At 39.3% G+C, this 18,703-nt stretch overlaps 1 protein-coding gene across 3 annotated transcripts; it reads left to right on the forward strand.

Annotated features, from left to right (window-relative positions):
* Window positions 1-604: 604 nt before the first annotated feature.
* Window positions 605-18,056, forward strand: KATNBL1 (katanin regulatory subunit B1 like 1). 3 transcript variants are annotated; one of them, XM_074584978.1, is made up of 10 exons: window positions 605-975; window positions 9,486-9,613; window positions 11,227-11,267; window positions 11,641-11,923; window positions 13,304-13,422; window positions 13,606-13,656; window positions 13,741-13,830; window positions 14,398-14,487; window positions 14,909-15,002; window positions 16,570-18,056. In XM_074584978.1, the coding sequence occupies exons 2-10, from the start codon at window positions 9,500-9,502 to the stop codon at window positions 16,600-16,602; spliced, it is 915 nt and encodes a 304-aa protein (XP_074441079.1). In that variant the 5' UTR covers window positions 605-975; window positions 9,486-9,499; the 3' UTR covers window positions 16,603-18,056. The 3 variants fall into 3 exon arrangements, with proteins under 3 accessions (XP_074441079.1, XP_074441078.1, XP_074441080.1); XM_074584977.1 differs by lacking the exon at window positions 605-975 and adding an exon at window positions 1,270-1,421; XM_074584979.1 differs by lacking the exon at window positions 605-975 and adding an exon at window positions 1,547-1,564.
* Window positions 18,057-18,703: the final 647 nt, after the last annotated feature.

Consider the following 18,703-nt stretch of genomic DNA (forward strand, 5'->3'; position numbering starts at 1 on the left):
TTGTTTTAAAATCTGATGATACCATAAGATGAAAAAAAAGTGCTAATGCAGCCTCTGATTAAATCCAGATAGTCTCAGAGTTGTTCAAACACCACTGAGGAAATGATTTAATAACCAAATTACAACTTAAATTGTCATGCCCAGTTAACTTGTTGAAGAAAGGATGTAATTTGTCAAAGCCTGCCCTCTCATCCCCCAAAATTGAGACTACGGTAGGCTAGGTAAAAAAATTTCAGCCAAGCCAAAACTTATATGACTGTAACAGGGACAGATGAAGTCTATTTTACAGGGATGCTGTGAGGTTGTATGAGAAAATAACACACTTCAGGTCAGAATTTATGATGGGAAGGAGGAGCAAAGTAAGGGGAAATGTGGAATAAATCACACCTTTCCCCCCGTTTATCACTAAAACAAGCCATTTTTCTCATTGGCTTTAGGTATGTTCTGAGATGCTATACCAGATCAAAGAGAGAATCTTAGTAACACCCAAGCCTCAGGAATACTAAAGCTATTCATACTCAGCTATAATCTGGAGCTAGCACGGATTTCTCAGCCAGTCCAAGCACCACACACTCATAACCGCGCTTCGTCATTAGGAGCCTGCAGACACGGCGGGGAGTGAGGGCTGCAAGGTTCCCGATACAATATAAACATTGAAGGAAAATTAGACACCAGCAAGCTTTCTTTGCACGGAGCAGCGCCAAGCTGGAACGCAACCCCGCACTCGCCATCCCTGGTGGTGGTGACAGCTGCAGGCCTGCGTGACGACTGTTGAGCCAGATTAAGAGGTGGCCTGGCCTGGCCTTTGCCCCTTCTCTGCCGCTGCGCCTGCAGCATGAAGGCCCGAGACACTGGCGGCAACCCGGGCAGCGGGGAGGCCGCCTGAACCCGGCCTGAGGAGGCTCCGCTCCGGGCAGGGAGGTGGAGGAGGACGAGCAGCTTTTCCCAACGAGAAGCTGGACGCGACCAGTGCAGGTGAGGCACGGCCAGGCCAGGCGGCTGGCGGCCCCGGGGCGCACTCGGGAAGGCCGGAAGAGGCCTGAGGTAGGACGGCTGCGGCAGCCTGGGCGGGGGCAGCCCTGCGCTAACGAACGACCTCGCCAAACCAGGGAGCCAGCAGCCCCAACAACCTCACTGCATACCCCGGCCGCGGCGGGAGGCGAGTCAGGGCGGGCCGTGAGGGGCGGGCCGTGCGGGGTGGGCCGGGCCGGGCCGGGCCGGGCCCCTGGGCGGTGCGGCCGCCAGAGGGCGCCGCCTGTCCGGAGCGGCGCGGGCGGTGGGGCGTGGCGCGGCGCGGCCCAGCATGCAGCGCGGCGCCGTTTGAATGGCGCAGGCTCCGGGCGCTGGGCCCCGGCGGTAGGACTCTGTGGCGCTTCTTCCTCCCTCCTCGGCGTGGCCCGGCCCGGTACCATGAGCAGCGGGTGAGTGAATGAGGGCGAAGGCTTCCTGGGCCGCGGCTGAGAAGCGGACGCTGTTGACCGGCGGTCCCTAGTGGCGGGCGGACCCCTCTTGAGCTGGGGCGCGTCTCCGGCCGCTGAGAAACCGGCGACGGGAGGGATCTTCGGTGAGGCCTTCCGCCTCGCTGCCGGCTGTGGGGGAGCGGAACGGGGCGGGCGGCGCCGTCCGGGCCGCGCTCTGCCTCGCCGGGGCCAGGTGCGGCTGCGGGGCGCCCCGCCCGGCGTGTGGGCCGGGGGCGGGGGCTGCGGGCGGGCGGCGGGGCCGCCGCCTTCTGCTCCCCGCCCGGTGGGACGCGCGGCGGCCCCCGCCGAGCCCTCGGCCGTGCCGGAGCGGGGACACCCCCGGGCCCACCGGGCGGCCTGCGGCACGGCTGTTTGCGGTGCTCGCAGGCTGCAGCCAGCGAGGTCTGGCGGCTTTGTCTTTTTCTAAAACGGTGGCTTCATCCAGAACTCGGAGCAGGCGCGTGCCGTGGCAGATAAATGGCAGGAGAGAAGGAGAGGCTTTAGTGGTACCGAAAGGGAGGGTGACGAGCCGGGTGCGAGGCCTGCTGGCGGATTTTTATTCCCTGGGTGTGACGGATTCCAGCGGGGAAAAAAGGGGAGGGGGGTAGGGGGGTGGGTGGGGAGTCTTTAGATGCTTGAAGATCGGATCCTGTATTAATTACTTTGTTAAAAGGCCTTCAGATGTAATGTATTATTTTTTTTCCACTGTTGTGCTGGAGCGGGTTTGGCATGTTGTCAAATGTAGATCTAAAGTACAGAAATTCTGGATAGTGAGATCTGTTAAGGAGAGAGGTTGGGAGGTAGTTTTAGAAACTTTTGTTGCTGTTTTTGTAACATGCTGTGCTTTGAAGCAACTTTAAGTCAGTTGCTTAAAAAAAGCTTTCTTCCATCTCTTCTTGGAACATGAATTTTGCTTTTCCCACTCCCTTGGGTTTTTTTGTTCCTTCTCAGTCTGTAATCAGGGAAGGAAAAAAAGGATAGTTACCCAAATTGTTCTAGTCAAAAGCTGTCACTTTAATTTCTTGTTATCAGTGCGTCTAGTTTTGATAAAAATGTCTATAATATTATTTCATTGAACTCAAATTACAGTTGGTTTGAATTCCTAAACTTTATAACGCAGAACTTCATTATAATAGCTTAGAAATAATATTGTTAAAATATTCTAGATTTATATATTTAAAAAATTATATGTGAGTATACTGATACATACATGTTATTACAGTTCTCTCTCACACCCAGTTTTGAAACTTCTCTTTTCAATATATTTCCATTGGAATAATTTAAATAAGCCTTTTTAAAGAAATGTAACAGGTTTTTTTTATGTTGGTCCCAGGATAAGGAGCTTCAGTATGAACTAAGGCGGCTTTTTAAATACTATAAAGACACCACATTCAATAATAGAAGTGTATTTAAGGGTAATGTAAAAGAAGTCATGGGATCCTAAGCTATGTGAAATGTACTCACAGACTGTGTTCAGCCAAGTGAGGATGAGATGGGTACCCGTGCCTCCACCAAGTTTGGAGCATGAGGCATTTTCCAGTATGTCTTTCTCTGGGAGTGAATTTAAAATTCTTGTTGCAGGTGTTTGAAGCTCTTTTTTGGGGTTGAGCAATCAATAGGAAAAAACTTGCGGCATTTAATTTTATCAGTAGCTTCTTAAAGTTTGTTTAAAACATTAATGTGGGAGCTTCAATGTATTGGAGCTTTATTTCCTATATAACAACTCCCAGATAATTTTAATAATAGAACTTTTCCAACCATCTTATTCCTGGAGTGTTCGTAAATGAAAATCAACAGGTAAAAGCATCTTTTCGTAAGCAAAAGATGACTTTAGAAAGGACTGAAACACTGACAAGTAATATTACTTTATGTCAGCTTAACATATCTGTAAATGGTACCTCCAGATGCAGAAAACCAGGTACTTGTTTATTTGACTTTTTTTCTAGAAAATATTCTTTTTCTAGAATGTGAATAAGGTTCAGCTATTAGACTCATAGGCTAGTTTAGCAAAGAGAGCTAATTTGTACCTGGATTCATCCTTGGTAAACTTAACCAAACTCTGACTTGTGGTCATTTTTGGAGGTTTGTTATGACTGCTTCTGCCAGTGGGCCACATAAAAATTCCATATGTAAGAGTAATAGGAAAAGGAGCTTAAATTGTAGGAATAAACTATATTACTTTAGTTACTCAAATAGTATTTGCCTTTACTGCAAATTTAATGTCATTCTTGTAATTTCTGTCCACTGTGAAACTTTAAACCAGAAAAAATGGCCCCACAGGTATAGCAGGTTAAAAAATTGTGTCTAGCTGGTGTATAAGACACACTACTTATAGTGTTGCAGAAAAATTTTATATTAACATACTCTTTAAAAATCTTCAACTCCACTCTTTTTAAGATAATTCAGTATTTAACACCTGGTGAACTGTCAGGGCATGAATTACTAAAAAAGGAGTTTAAAAAACCCAACTGTTTCATATTCAAAGGATGTGGATGCTATCTAAAACTGAGAGACAGATGGATTCTCTGACATTTGTCAGAGTTAAAATGAAAGGAACGTATGCCAAGCTTACGGAATCACTTCTCCATCATAAGATAGTGCTAATTTATTTTTGTAGACAGATTACTCCTTCAGAAGTAAATTTGGAATAACCATTCTTGGAAGTTTCTCATGAGCGTTTTAAATCTGTTAATAATTAGTGAAATTAGTTTACCATTGCTTGTTCCCTGATGTAGACCTATTTTGAATGCTTTCAAAGAATGGACTCCTTGGGGAGTAACAATTAATTAACTCTTTCATCTGAGTCTAATATTGTCATCTTTGAACTTGCACTTGATTTAACATGGAGTGGGGGAGAATCACAAGAGCATCAGTGATGGCTAATGTATGTGGAATGCTACAGGAAAAAAATAGCTGTTAAGAATTTGGGCAAAGTAGGATGGGAAGAATGTTTTAAAGGGTATGTACTGATGACTTAAGAAATCTAGCTATTTTACATTTGCTTTGCTGCCATGCAAAGTACTCAAGTCTGTGTTCTGTAAGAAATTAATGTTATGTTAATACATGTGTAGATTACATAACATGTGAAGAAAAATTTGTCCCTCTTTGGGGGCCGTGCCCAGAACGCAGGACGATGGGAGGGAGTGGCAGAGTTGTTAATACTTGCCTTTGATAGATATGCACTTGCAAGCCTTTTAGTGCTGACTTTCTTTGCTTGATTCTGGTATGACTTGAAGAGTTGTATTTCATCTGGGAGAGATCGGAGTTAGAAAATAGCATTAGAGCCATCAAGAAGGCTTTGCGCAGGTACTGTCTGTGGGGGACAAATGAGTTGGCTCACCAGGATATATGGCTGCTGTTACTCTAGTCCTTCTGCTTCCTGAAAATTGAGGAGAGGAAGAAGGGTTGGCATCTGCTATGAGAAGCCACACATGGGAAGGGAAACTGATGAAATGTGAGCCTATCATCTTAATGAAATTGTGCATCTCTCTTCAGATTTGCAATCTCCTGTGTTACAGTTGTAAAACAGTTTAGGCTTGTATGATTGAAGGGCTAAGGCAGAGCTGAGGGGAGTTGCTGTCTATCCTTAGTTTATTTTTAGAATTTCATGAAGCAAGTTACATAGAGTTGTATTGTCCGTAATGAAATGGTATAACAGATTGTTCTGAACAAATAACAGCTAGCTGTAGAAGGAGGAATAGTCAAAAATTCAAGAAGTTAAGGTGTAAGTTGTTTGATCTTGTATAAATTAGTATCTAATGCCACTTTAGAAATCTTCTGTATATATACCGAAATAACAGTGGATGGTAGTGTCTAATTAGCCATCCCTAGATGATAGATATCTGATAGTAGATAGGAAATAAAAGTTGTAAAGGGCTCTGTAAAGTGCCTTTCATCCTCTAGCATTCATCTTTTTAATTGCTGGCCAGCTACTATTTTATCGTATGTTACAAAGCCTTTGGAAACAGCATTCTTGATGTGGACTACATTTATTATAGCAGTATTAGGTTTGGATGTACCAGGCTCTTCTGCTTGTTTTCTGCTCTGTGCCTGTGCTACCTGGATTATGTTTCTGTATTTAATTACTTTCAGTGTATTTCCTTTTTATGATTTTACACAGTCTACCTGTGTCATGCAACCTATGTCAACATTTGAGTCAACAACATCCTGTGTCAAGTTCAGCTTCATTATAATTGTACCTGCCACCCCCTTTTGTTAGTTTTGAGCCTGCCTTCAGCTAGTGTCTTTTGCCCCTTCATTCTTATGTTGGGCAAGACAGTGAACAATCTGTATGCAACTTCTCCAAGCCATTCATTTTATAGGCCTTTGTCTTATTTCCTCTCTGCTACAAGTAGCCTCTTTTCCAGACTGATCGTATGGAAGGAACTCCATGCTTTTTTTAACTTGCATTTGTCTGACCTCTTTTTTAATTTACTGGATCTTTTGAATTTCTTAGTTGTGGGTTTGTTGTGGTTTTTTGTTTGTTTTTTTTTTTTTAAGGAAAGAGTGCTAGGCCTGCACACAGGATTTGAAATACAGGCACAAGTCAATTCTGTACACTGTCACGACAGTGTTCTGTTTGTTTTTCACTATTTATTGATCCATATATAGCACTGAGCAATCCAAATGATCTGAAGTAAACTGTAATGTATCCAGATATTGTTGTGGGTGGCAATTATTAGCTCTGAGCCTGTGATTCTATATGGGAACCCACAATTTCCTCATGCCTGCAGACACAGGCTTTGCTTTGCATTAATCTATAATCATTGCTTCTGCCTATTGTACATCACAGTCCGTACCTAATTCTTCAGTTAGCCCTCATCTTCAGTGCCTGGTGTAACTTTGTATTGTCAACTACTCAATCTCCTTTGTGAGGTAATCTGTGAATATATAGAACAGCATAAACCAATGCAAATTTTTCTGCAGGATTCCTGTTGTGGCCTTCTTCAGTGTGGGAACTGCTTAGACAGTTTATCGCTGTTTCTTAGCTATTTCTCCATGCAAAAACTTTTCCTCTTTTCACTTCGTTGCTTAGTTACCTCAAGAGTTAAGTGAGGGACTTCTGGAAGCTTTTTGGAATCTCCGATATACTCTGTTGTTTAGAGTTCTACTACTTCTACTGTCAAAGAATTCCATTAATTTTGCAGGGCAGGACTTGCTTTATCCATGTTATACTACTTCATACTGTCAAAGAATTCCATTAATTTTGCAGGGCGGGACTTGCTTTCACAACAGTCAGGTTGAATCTTTCCCAGTATATTATTTGTTTGTGTCCACTAATTTTATTCTTGATTACATTGTTTACTAATTTGCACAACAGAGATGTCAGTCTGAGTCTTCCTTGAGGCTATCTTTAAATACTGACTGTATTTTCCACACATGATTTCTTCAGGTGCTTTGTCAGTTCTGAGGGAGAGAGGTTCTGCATCTTGGTTGACAGCGCAGCTATTTCATTACTGCGTATATCTTCACTGCTGCTTCTGTTAAACTATGGAAACCTATCTAAACTGTAGGGCTGTGAACACAGACATAAGGATTTTACTTCACTTCATCAGATGTTCCTTTATATCTTATCTGTTGGCCTTTGGGTTTCTGTTTCTGGACTTTGAAGAAAGAATTGATAGTTTTGTTGTCTTTTCCGACTTCAACTGGGAGGCTAGGGGGCATTATATTATGTTCTTATATCAAATTTGTCAAAGTGTGTAATTCTCTTCATTTTTCTCTTGTACATGTTTAACTTTTTGTAGGGAAATTCTTACCCTCCATGATAATCTCTCTCCAGTTCAGCTATTTTGAGATACTATCTTAGGCTCTTTAGATCCCAGTATTAAACACTGATACGCTAATTGAGTTTCCTTGGTGAGACATTTTCCTAGCCTTCTGTTATTTTATGCTTCTATTAAGTAAAAAGCATTCCAGCTTAACAGTGCTGTTGTATTTGTCGATCAGATTCTTTCTTACTGAATAGCATGAAAGAGGAGGGTAGGCCAAGATCATTTATTAAATAAGCAAGTAAGGAGAAGTCACTCTTCTGCATGAAGAGTTGTAAGCTGTCAGTATGTCCTGGGAGTCACGTGGGATTTTTCAGGAACAGATATTATGGATTTTTTTTTGGCATCTAATGGGATAATTCTATGAGGTTTAGCTCTGGTGGTTGCAAACTGGCCTCCCTATTCTTCCGGAGTTCATTGCTTTCCCCTCAGCAACATTGTCAAACAGGGGACACCAAAAAAAACCAAACCCACAACCATGGTTTTTCCAAGTGTCCTGGCTTTCTGCCTTCATCATTAGCCTGAATATAAGGCTGGATTTGTTTGGATTTTAGGGTTGTTGGGTTGGGCTTTTCTTCAAAAGTTCAGTAGTTTGCCTTTGTGTTGTGCTCAAAGTTCAGATTTTAATGTACAGCGATTTTGAGTCCAAATAGTGTTTTCAACCACTCTGATAAGCAGAGAAGCAATTTGTTGTTCTTGTGGTTTCTTCTAAACTTCAGGGGAAAAAGTACTTTTTTACTATTTAATTGTAAGCCTGGTGGCTGTAAATGTGAAGAGCTCACATGGTGACAACTATTCTGTCACCATCCCATAGCATGCAGGGAAAGAGTGAAGTTAATGAACCAGTCTTAAGCCAGCCTTGTATCTGGAAAAGTATGGACCACCAACTGTTAAAGGTCTTGCCCTAAATGATGCGGCCATTTGCAATGCCTGCTGAAGTTGTTGTCTGAGGGCTCCATGTTCCCATCTTACAGGGTAAGGGTTTCTGTCAGTAAATCTTCCCTTTTTTGAGAGAGATCTCAAATGAGATTCATCTGTACTGCTCCTGTTCTTAAGAAAACTGAAGCATTTGAAGATTTTTTTTTTTCTTCCACTGTATCCTACAATATGGAATTCAGTGTGCATTATGTGTAGAATATACCTTTTATTTTGTTTTGAGCCTGTTACCTGTTTGTTTTATTTGATGGCCTTTAGCTACTGCATTGAAAGATCATCTGTAGCTAATAAGCTGTTTCCCATCTGGCTTTTTCAGTGCCCAGTGTCTTAGTATTTTAAATACTGAAGTTCTTAATGTGGGATAAATCTGCTACATAGAGAAAAAGGGATAGGACTGTTGGATCTAAAGGTGGAGGGAAGAGATTGGGGCACTCACGTTGGGACCAGAGTTTTGCCATCTAGGGGAAAAGCAATATAATTAGAGCAAATGGTTGGTTTTTAAAAGTAAAGTAGGATGTCTTGCTAAAACATTTTGGGAGTAGTGCTCCATGATGATGTAGTTTGTGAATCCAGTCTCAAGCAATGGATCTTCTCAATCACTTGCACAAAATCCAAACCCACATGTACAACTGTCCCAATGTTGGTTTTGATTCTTGTAGAAATATTTGCATACTTCAAGACAAAGTACTTTAGACTCTTTCTTAATGGTTAACTGTGGAATAAAGATATTTTTTTAATATGGAAAATAGTCACAGTTATATGCTGAAAAAAATTGGCAGGGGGTGGATTTGCCAATAAACTAAGGGGTGATCTTTCATTTCCATTTTTTTACCTTTGCTATTTTAAAGTTTACTGCCTTCCTGAAAAACAGGGATTATTCTTATTTAGTAGCCTTTCCTCATTTGGAAACAGTTGAGACCAATTATTTTTCTCTAGGTGGCAGATGAAATTCATAGTGTGAGATGTGGAGGAAAGAGTCTCAAAAAAGTCTTATTCTTGTTTGTATGGCACCCCTTAGTGCAGGTATACTAAGCTGGTCTGAAAACAAGATCTCTGCCTCTGTTTCTTTGGAGGGGGACTTGGTTTTATTCCCTTTTTTTTTATAAAGCTAAATGGGAATTTTGAAGTGCTTATCAGCATGTTGCTAATGATAAGGCTTCCAGCTAATGTTTGTTAAAGGATGACTTCTTGGATTATTTATATGGTGGAACACCTTGGGAATAGTTGAACTGTGTTAACTGGTTTTGCCAGCTGCATTTGAAGAAGGTTGACTGAATGTTTTAGAAAATATAACTAAATATCTTTCCCTTGAAAACAGGTATTTGAGAGATTATGGCATCTGAAGCCCACAATGTTAGAAAACAGAAAGTATTGCATATTGAAGGTTGTCCTATTGATCTCCCCAGAAAAAGAATCTCTTCTTCCACTAAAAAGATCATGAAGGAGGTAAGTTGTTTGGGTGTTTTTTTTCTGATGAAACTGAAGTAAATATTCAAACAAGTTCGTAGTTCTGAGCAATCTAACACTAGAAGCACAGCACTATTGGGCATTTCATGTTTAGATGTGCAATAGAACTTTAGCTTGAACAGCAATTATATTATGAAAACTATGCATTATAATAGGCACAGACAGTGACTACACAGATATGTGTATCATCCACATGAGCAGTAGGTACTGATATGGTTTTACTCACGCCTACTTTTCTGCAGTCCAGCCAAGAACTGTTTCAGTAGAGGAATTGTATAATTAAAAAGTTCTTTCTTGCCAAGAGAGCTACATGGCACAAGTGAGAGGCGGGGCAGGTGAAATACCTGCACTGAAATGGACCTGTTGTCTTGTTACTGTACAGCTTGATCTACCACATTGTCTAGTAATGTGTCCTTTCACTGGATTCTTGCTAGTCAGAAACATTTTCTCCTAACCTCTTAACGTGTGTTCTGGCTGAAGAGTAAATAAGGCAGTGAAGTACAGAGGAAGTACTAAGGAGGTAAACTTACTATAAGATCACTTCAGACAGTGGTGAAGATGCCAATATCCTCTATGTTCATTTGTTTGTTGAAATTATGTATTAAAACCCACATGATTTTATGACTCGGCATTACCAAAACAAAAAAATCATAGCATCGTCTTGCTGTTGTGCACAATGTAAATGTTAACAGTAGTATAAATTTTCAAGTCAGAATGCCTGCAGTATATGAGCGTAGTACCTGTTTAAATGAAAATACATATTTCTAATTTGAACGTCTTAATGCTTTTTTAATTTTTAATAATTTGTTTACTAGTGCAAAAAAAGTAGACCAGAACATCACAATTCAACTCATCTTCATTAGATGAAGCTTTAAAACATCAGAGATTACTGTATTAAAAAAAAAAAGCCTTTAGAAATTCAAATTGTGTTGCTTGATTTTTCAAAGGTTTTGCTAATCAGCGTGCCACAACCTTGAATGAATTTTGTGACTTCTCTGGGATATTATTGTTTTATGCAGCCTGATTGGTGTCAAGGTGCTAATCTGTTTCATATGAATGAATTCAGGATAATGAAGCTGCTGTTGTCTACAGCAGTCTTGATTTATTTAATTTTTTGTTGTTGTTGTGCTTTGATGGGGAGATGTTCTGCTGTCATCCCTCCCGATACTAGCATCTGCTATTATGGGCCTTTAAATGTATGTGCGAGACAAGCAATGCAATTTTGCCATCAGACTCCAGTAGGCTTTTTATATTAGTCACAGTTTTTAGTGTACTATTAACTAAAGAATCTGTCTCTGATGTCACAATCCTGTCTCTTGCCTTAGATACCCCAAGCCTACTGCTGACTGTGGTGCTCCAAGGACAGCTGGGGCAGACCTAGTCCATCTGTAGGTCACTGTGAAATACTTGAAGATTATAGGAAGGTTAACGTAGCTGTGCTTTAGTTGCAGGAAAGGAAGAGTGGGTGGAAAGAAGGGAATCTGTTGTAAACTTAAGCCATGGTAAAGCAGGACTTCTTTTTGCCAAACTGTAGGAATGTTTGAGACTTTTTAGTAATAAAGCTTTTTTATTCTCTATTCCCTTTCTCCCAGGGTAAGAAATCTCCAAAACAGCTGGCTTCATACACAAACAGGTAGGAGAGCTGTGCTGTGTAGAGTCTGAGTTTTAAGTGAGAGGGAGGCAGGGAGGAAGAAGCAGTTTAAATCTATTGCAACACCCAAGCAGACACAAGTGGAAATGGGTCTTAATTTTACTGACAATACTTGGTACTTTTGTCTACTTCCATAATAATTAGTCTCTGCATTAATAAAAGCAGGAGAAAAATATTGGTGGTAGCTCTTACTTCTGATAACCCAAATGTCACAAAGGTATATCTTGGGGATAAAATGTTTTAAGTAACCTAAAAGTTGACTGCTGAATTCATAATGATATATTTTAACTTAATAACACAAAGTATTGCTTAAGTTTAGAGGAACCTTCACTAAAACACTACTTTATTATTGCAGAATAACAGTTGGAAAAACGGTGACCAGTCCCCTCTCTCTCTTCAAAGTAGTATATTGTAAAAGAAAAGTTCATTGTTATAGTCCAAAGCCCTGTTACAGAAAGAAACAGCTCCCTAAATCTAGGGGCTGTGACATGGCAAATAAAGAAAATGAACTGGCTTGTGCAGGGAATCTGCCAGCAAAACTGCACATAGACAGTCGTACACGCTTGCTGAATTCTAGTGACTCTGGCTCATCTCAAACAGAAGGCCCCTCATCCAAATATAGTGGATTTTTTTCAGAGGTAAGTAGAGTGTAAAGAAACTTGAGTTTAAAATAAAAGTATTCTTGGTAGCTTCTTTGTGTGGTTAGCTGTGAAAGTTTTCAGAGGTTAATTTTCTTAACATATAGATTGGCTTAGGTCTGTGATTTACAGCCTTTATCTGTCACTTTACAGTGGCACGTTTGCCAACAGTGGTGGTCCTGCCAGTTTTCCCCATGTTTGTGTCAGCACAGAAGCTCAGATCTAAGAGGCTAGTCTGGGTTAAAATTCTACCAGCACCAAAGGAAGACGCTTTTTTTGACCTGGTTATGCTTCGTGATCTGGCAAGACGCAAGGCCACATGCGTGTTTGTGAAAGCGTTAGTGTGTAGATGGGCATAACCATGGTGAGGTATGATAGGACCATTTTCAGTAGCAGCATCAGCTTAGGGTGTATGAAACTAACTTAAGTGTTTGTATGAGACTGTTTCCTGTTAAGATTGCTTGATGAAACCCAGTGAACACTTGCAGGACTTCTGAAACTGGCTAAAAAGTCAGCTATTTAAATGAAATAGGTTTTGTGACAGTGAAGGCCATTTAAGTCTCTTAATGTTGAAGTTTCCCTTTCTGTCATCATACATGCTTGTTAGCCATTGAGGCTTGCAGGTGTTTAAAGTGAGGCATGGCAGGGAAGATAAGATCGAAGACTATCCCCTGCTGTCTTTTCATGGTACTTTTAAGGGTGGGCTGCCATGAAGAGTCCAAAGGGCTGGCGGTACAAGTCTGTGGCACTCCTTCAAGGAAGGAGCAGTGGAATAGTTAGAATAAAGAGGTTGCAGAAAGGACGGTTAAAAAAAAAAAATGAAGACTAAGGAAGATTCATGCTCTGAGAAACTAAAGACCAGATCACTGGCCACAGATGTCTGTTTAACTTGTTTGAGAGATGTGGGTGGTTCTGCAGTGTTGATTCCAATCCAAGACTTTAATAAAATACCTAAACTTCATTCCAAGATCAAGCTTTTTCATAAATCAACCTTTTCTGTCAAAGTTCAGAATAATACATGTATTTACTTGTGTCTAAATTGTTAAAGTTCTCAAAAATTAATAAGCATCTAAGTAAAAAGCTCTCAAAGGTAGTAAGAATTATAGGTTGATGCTCATGAATGCTGTATTTAGTTATTACATACCTCCCTTTAGTTGTCTACAGACCTTATTATTGTAGCTTTTGGGTAAAGTAGTCTCAATGTATTTGTGCCCTTGTGGTTTTAAGGCCATTGTTAGCTAAACTTCTAAAACAATCATCAGCATGTGGGTAGAAAAGCATATATTCATATCCTAAATTACTATATTAGAGCAACTTATTGTGTTGTTGCTGTCTACTTAATTTCTGGCAAACTTCTTTTATATTTTTGAAAATATACAGATTTCTCAGGACCATGAAACCATGACTCAAGTTCTTTTCAGCAGGAATCTAAGGTTGAATGTAGCTTTAACCTTTTGGAGAAGGAGAAGTATAAGTGAACTGGTAGCCTACTTATTGAGGTAAACTGAGTGTCTCTTTTTATATTTTTAAAGTGGTAGCAATCCCAAATACGCTGCAGTATTTTTAGGGGTTCTTTAAATGCTGTAATTTTGTTATACTTATTCTTTAAGTCATAGTGGAAGCTTATACTTCAACCTATGATCTACTAGTAATGTTTCTGATTTTATTCTTAATGTTTCTAGGATACAGGATCTTGGAGTACTTGTAGATTGCCTTCCTGTGCTTACAAACAGGTACAGACAAAAAGAAGTGGGGGATAAGAATCTGCTATACCCGTGGTGAAGTTCAAGCACTTCTGAAACGTCTTGTTTTTTAAGTTTACAGGAAGAAAAACCATATATTTCAGCTGGCTGCTGTGTAGATCTTTTGCCTTTAGTGAAATCACTGCTTAACAGCAAATATGAAGAGTAAGTATCAGTTACGGATGTTTAAGGCACTACTACTTCCTGGCTATGCAGTGCCCTAGAAACTAATGGTGACTCTGGCTCTTGTTCCTCTGCCCCTTCTCCCAACCCTGCCTGCCTTAGAGAACACCTACCTGAAGGGGAGCTTTCCTTTGAACCTTTCTCCTTTAACAAACCAGTGGTGCAAAACCTCTTTTTATACAAGGTTAAGGACCAGGGCGGGGCTGGTTTTACCCTTATGCAGATTTATTTATCCTAAACAGTAAAACAAAATGGCACTGAGGTTTTAGTATGCTTTATAACGTGAAATCAAGGCAAAGCTTTCAGGCAAAATACCTGAAGAATTTCTACTTCTTTGACAAGAGCTTCAGTTTACCACTTTGAAAATGAAAACATAGGCGAGTATTAAAACTTGCCAATTTGTCTAGGTTTTTTTTCTCTTCCGGAATTGAAAACACATTGCTTTCTAAGTTGCTTACGAGTTTGCTTACTGCTTTAGCTGACCTGTAGATATTGGAGGTTTGGGCGGTGAGGGAAGAAAAGAATAATGTGTAAAATACGTTGTTACAGATATGTGATAGTTGGTTTAAACTGGCTTCAAGCTGTCATTAAAAGATGGTCGTCAGAACTACCTGTACATACTGAAAAGGCAGAGGATGGGTGAGTATAGTATTGGGAAATATTTAAATGTGTTTCTGTAGCTTATTCCATCTCAAAATCTGTTTTAACTTTGATCAGTAGGAGTACACCTTATCTACAAGATAAAAATACATAAATTGAAAGCAAAAGCTTAAAAGTACTTAAAAGAAGTTCTTCTGTTCTTAAGCCACAGGTGGTCTTTGGAAACTTACTTTAAAGATGGCTATGTTGATTTTTTTTTTTACTGGAATTTTAATAAATGTAGAACATAGTCATATTGGGGGTTATACAAATGCTGTAGAAGTTAGATTAAAATTTTTCTGATATTGTGGCAATATCTATTGTATAGATTAATTCTATATGCAGTATTAATCGTGTGTTTCAGTCAAAAAGTCTACTGAAATGTAGTATATACGTTTATAAGGTGCTCATTCTTTTTCAGAAATATTCATATTTTAAAAAACCAATTAAGTGGATTATGGGAACAGATGAATCATCTTACTCTGGTTCCAGGATATACTGGTAATATAGCTAAGGTAATCCAGTTCCAGTTGTGTTTAGTAATAAACAAAGTCATATCACTTGCAGTATTCCTCTCATTTGATGTTATTTGCACTTATACTATTCATGGATAGAAACACCTTTACTTTATTTCCACTAATGCTCAAGTATATTGCACAATTTTTACAGAAGTCTGGAGTGTATTCCCTGTGCTAGTAGTACTATGGTTTAGAATGCCACAATGAATTTTTTATCCTTTTTTCTTTCTTTACAGAGGAATCATCTCCTTAATAATAAAATAGCCAATAGTAAAAAGCCTTCAAATTGATGCAAAAAAGGGCCCTTATAAGTAGCTAGACTGTGAAAGGACAGATGTTTTCTCTGAAATTGGCTGTACCTGTTGTTGTAAGTTTAGTGCAGCAAGGAGAATCTTAACCCAGCAATGTTGTTTGTGTTTGCACATCGGGTGCCTGGGGAAGGTGACAAGACACTAAGTTCTAAAGCTTATTGCTGGCCTAATGCTTAGAAAATTATGAGTTTCTGAAGAGCAGAAGAGTGTCTCCATCTGAAGTGAATCCCTGTTTGCCTTTCTCGGTACCTTGTGGGATCAGTAATATAATGAGGGTGTCTGGTAACTGCATGATTTGCTGCTCATGATACTCATCCCTATAAACATGGCTTTTTGAGGTGGGGCACCAAGAGTTGCACTGAGTAAGAAACCTCTCCACATGGCACGGCCTGATGAAGGTAGACAGTGAGAAAGGACTTAAAGCAGACACTTGGTTCTGTGCAGGATTTGAGTGAACTTAAAAAGAACTTGGAGACTGCATGCTTTACTTGCATCTAAAGGAGTTTTGTGGAATCTATAATTCTGTGGCTACAGAATTTGTCACTTTCATGTATCAAACAAGTAAGTTGTTCTTTTGGAACTACTGTGTACCTCTGACTTCAATTTTTATGTCTCTCCAAGGAAAACTACAAACTTCTTGCAGAGTTTCAGTCAGCAGGGATGCAGAAGAACTGAGTTCTAACTTGCAAATGGTGGAGCCAGCAATGGGAGCTTGTAATATAAACTGCCTAGATCTTCTGGCAGATCAGCATAGCAGTTACAGCCAGTGTCAGTTTATTTCACTAGGATTCAGGTTCCCTTTCTGTTCATTTGCCTGCTACTTAATGTATATCAGGATAGATTGTGACCAAGGCCACCTCAACAAGTCAGGAGCAAGAAGAGTAGTACAAAATGTTGGAGGGATGGGGTGAAGGAGTATCACTGCTAGTAAACATGTTCCAAATATGTGATCTCATAATGATGGTTTTCTTTCCTGTGCACGTAGGGAACAGAGGAAAAATGGACCGAATTGATGGCTTTGGAAATTAATCCCACTGTTTTTGTAGGCTTTTTAGTACATAAAGAAGTGCTATTGAAAGCGTTATTTGAAAGTAATCTTGAAGTTGAAGACAACTTGTTCTGAAATTTGGCCTAAACATTATTATTATTGTATTATGGTCCTGATCGGTTACCCTGCCTCAGATACAAAGTCAACGTTACAGAAATAAGTAATGTGACAAATGTTTTCTCTTTTTTTTTTTTTTTTCTTCTAGGATGTAAATGCTTATTTATTACAGCTACACTGACATGCTTGGGAAGCTATGTGTGCTGATGTGGTGAAACAGTCCTCCAAAGTATCCCTGAAATATGTACCTGAAAGCCTTTTGAGAAATACTGGCAGAAGAGAACTGAACTGTCAAGCTGTGTGATGAAACCACTAATAAAATCCTAACAATCTACTTCACATTGAAGTGGAAAAATGTCTAATAGGAGCAACTTTTACTTCAGTGAGGTGAAAGTGCACTATGAAAACTGTATGCCTTTGCTGCATTTGGGATTCACTCAGTTACTAGGTATTCATTTAAATGCTACTGTATTTTACTACAACATCGCATAAAAGAAGATGGATTATACTGTCATGAAGACAAGACAGCAGAACCAGTTGTAAGGAACCAACAAAAGCAATTGGCATTAAGAGGTTTTAAATGTTTCTTTCACAAAAGAACTCCAAAATGCACAACTATCTTCCAGTTGCATTAAGAAAAACTTTGAGGTATTCAGTTACTTCTATGTTTTAATCAAATTATTAAAGACAGTTTTTGTTTGCACTATACAGCAAAGATGCCTTAATTACTAGTGTTTCAAAAAGCCAACGTGTTTAAGATGCAAATAGCTATTATGTTCAGATTGCGATGAAAAACTACAAAAGTCAGGGTTTCACATTGTGTAGTTAATGAAACATTGCACATATACAAAAATTCATGTATGAAAAATATTATAAATACCTGAAGTTAAGCTTGGATAAAGAGTTATTGCAAATGTCAGCAGAATGGTGAATCTATGTCTAACGAATGTTTTTATATTGTATGTGGATTTCTAACACGATAATCTTGTTCTGTATCACTTAAACTACATGCAGATAAGTAAATATATTAAATGTATCTACGTTTTTTCTTTTCAAGTTCATAAAAACAATTTCTATAATAATCTCTTCCACAGTACTTTTTATCGTAGATATTTATGTCTATTGTTTGAAATGTTTACAGCCAGATGAGGCCATGTTATTCAAATCGTACCCTTTTTGTACTACCTCCTTTTAGAAACTGACAAAGAGCTTTTGCAAAAATAATCAAGTTCTAGCCTGATCAATGATGGCAAATTCATACCAACAATAGCATTGAAAATACAGCTATAAAGTCTTTTACTGTCCTATTGCTATCCTATACTATTTTAATTTAAAAGCTATGGCTTAATAGCTCTGAGGTAGTCTTGATTTTAGGCTTGCTATTGCCTTTTTTTATTTTGTGATTAGGAAGTGTGCTTTTCCAATTGAAACTTTAAAGTGCCAGCTGTTCACTTAAAACATAAATGCACAGTATGTATCACCAAATAGTCTACTTCCTTAAAAAAACTAAGTACTTACAAGCATTGTTTTCATACCTAGCATTAAGCAGATGCACTTTTATTGACATGCAGGAGAAAAGTCTTTTGATAGCCCCAAGTGGTTTTTGCTTTACAGGTGAAATAAATGAATTTTAAACTCTTGTAGTGGTCAACAATGTCAGGCCTCCTGTTGCTTCATTTTGTATTTAATTTACGTATCATTATTGCTGACTTGTGATGACAGACTTCTACTTAGCTTTCAGAACTTGGTGCTTTTGATTATTTGACTATTCTTTAAACCACCAAAGGTTTTGTGCTTCCCAGGGCAGTCAGCTACAGGGAATAGTTTCTGGGACATCCCAAAACTGAGAACTGTGGGACAATCTTGAGATATGCACAAAGACAAATTCTTTTTGCTGGAATTGTTATGTACCATTAGAGAGATTTCACACTCAAAAGAGTTTGACATAGAACTCACTACTTTTCAGATGTTCTTGCTGTCAATTAAAAATTCAAAGGAACTACAGTATGATGATGTTATTTTATTACTTTACTGTTTTGTTGAGCACTTAAATGTAAAAGTAACATAATGACTAGCTTCGTAACTTGGGTAGCAATTGCTGAACCTCTTAGATTATTCCTCAAGGAGAATACTGTAAAGGTGATGGAAACTCAGATCTTATTTTCTTGGGGGGTTTTTTGAATAGACAAAAGTAACTCATGGCCATTTATTTCTGATAATATAAAAAGTAATCATTGTAATTCATTAAAGTTAAATACTCTGGTCAAAAATCCAACTTGACT

The sequence above is a fragment of the Larus michahellis genome, chromosome 4 (assembly GCF_964199755.1).
Source record: "Larus michahellis chromosome 4, bLarMic1.1, whole genome shotgun sequence".
NCBI lineage: Eukaryota > Metazoa > Chordata > Aves > Charadriiformes > Laridae > Larus > Larus michahellis.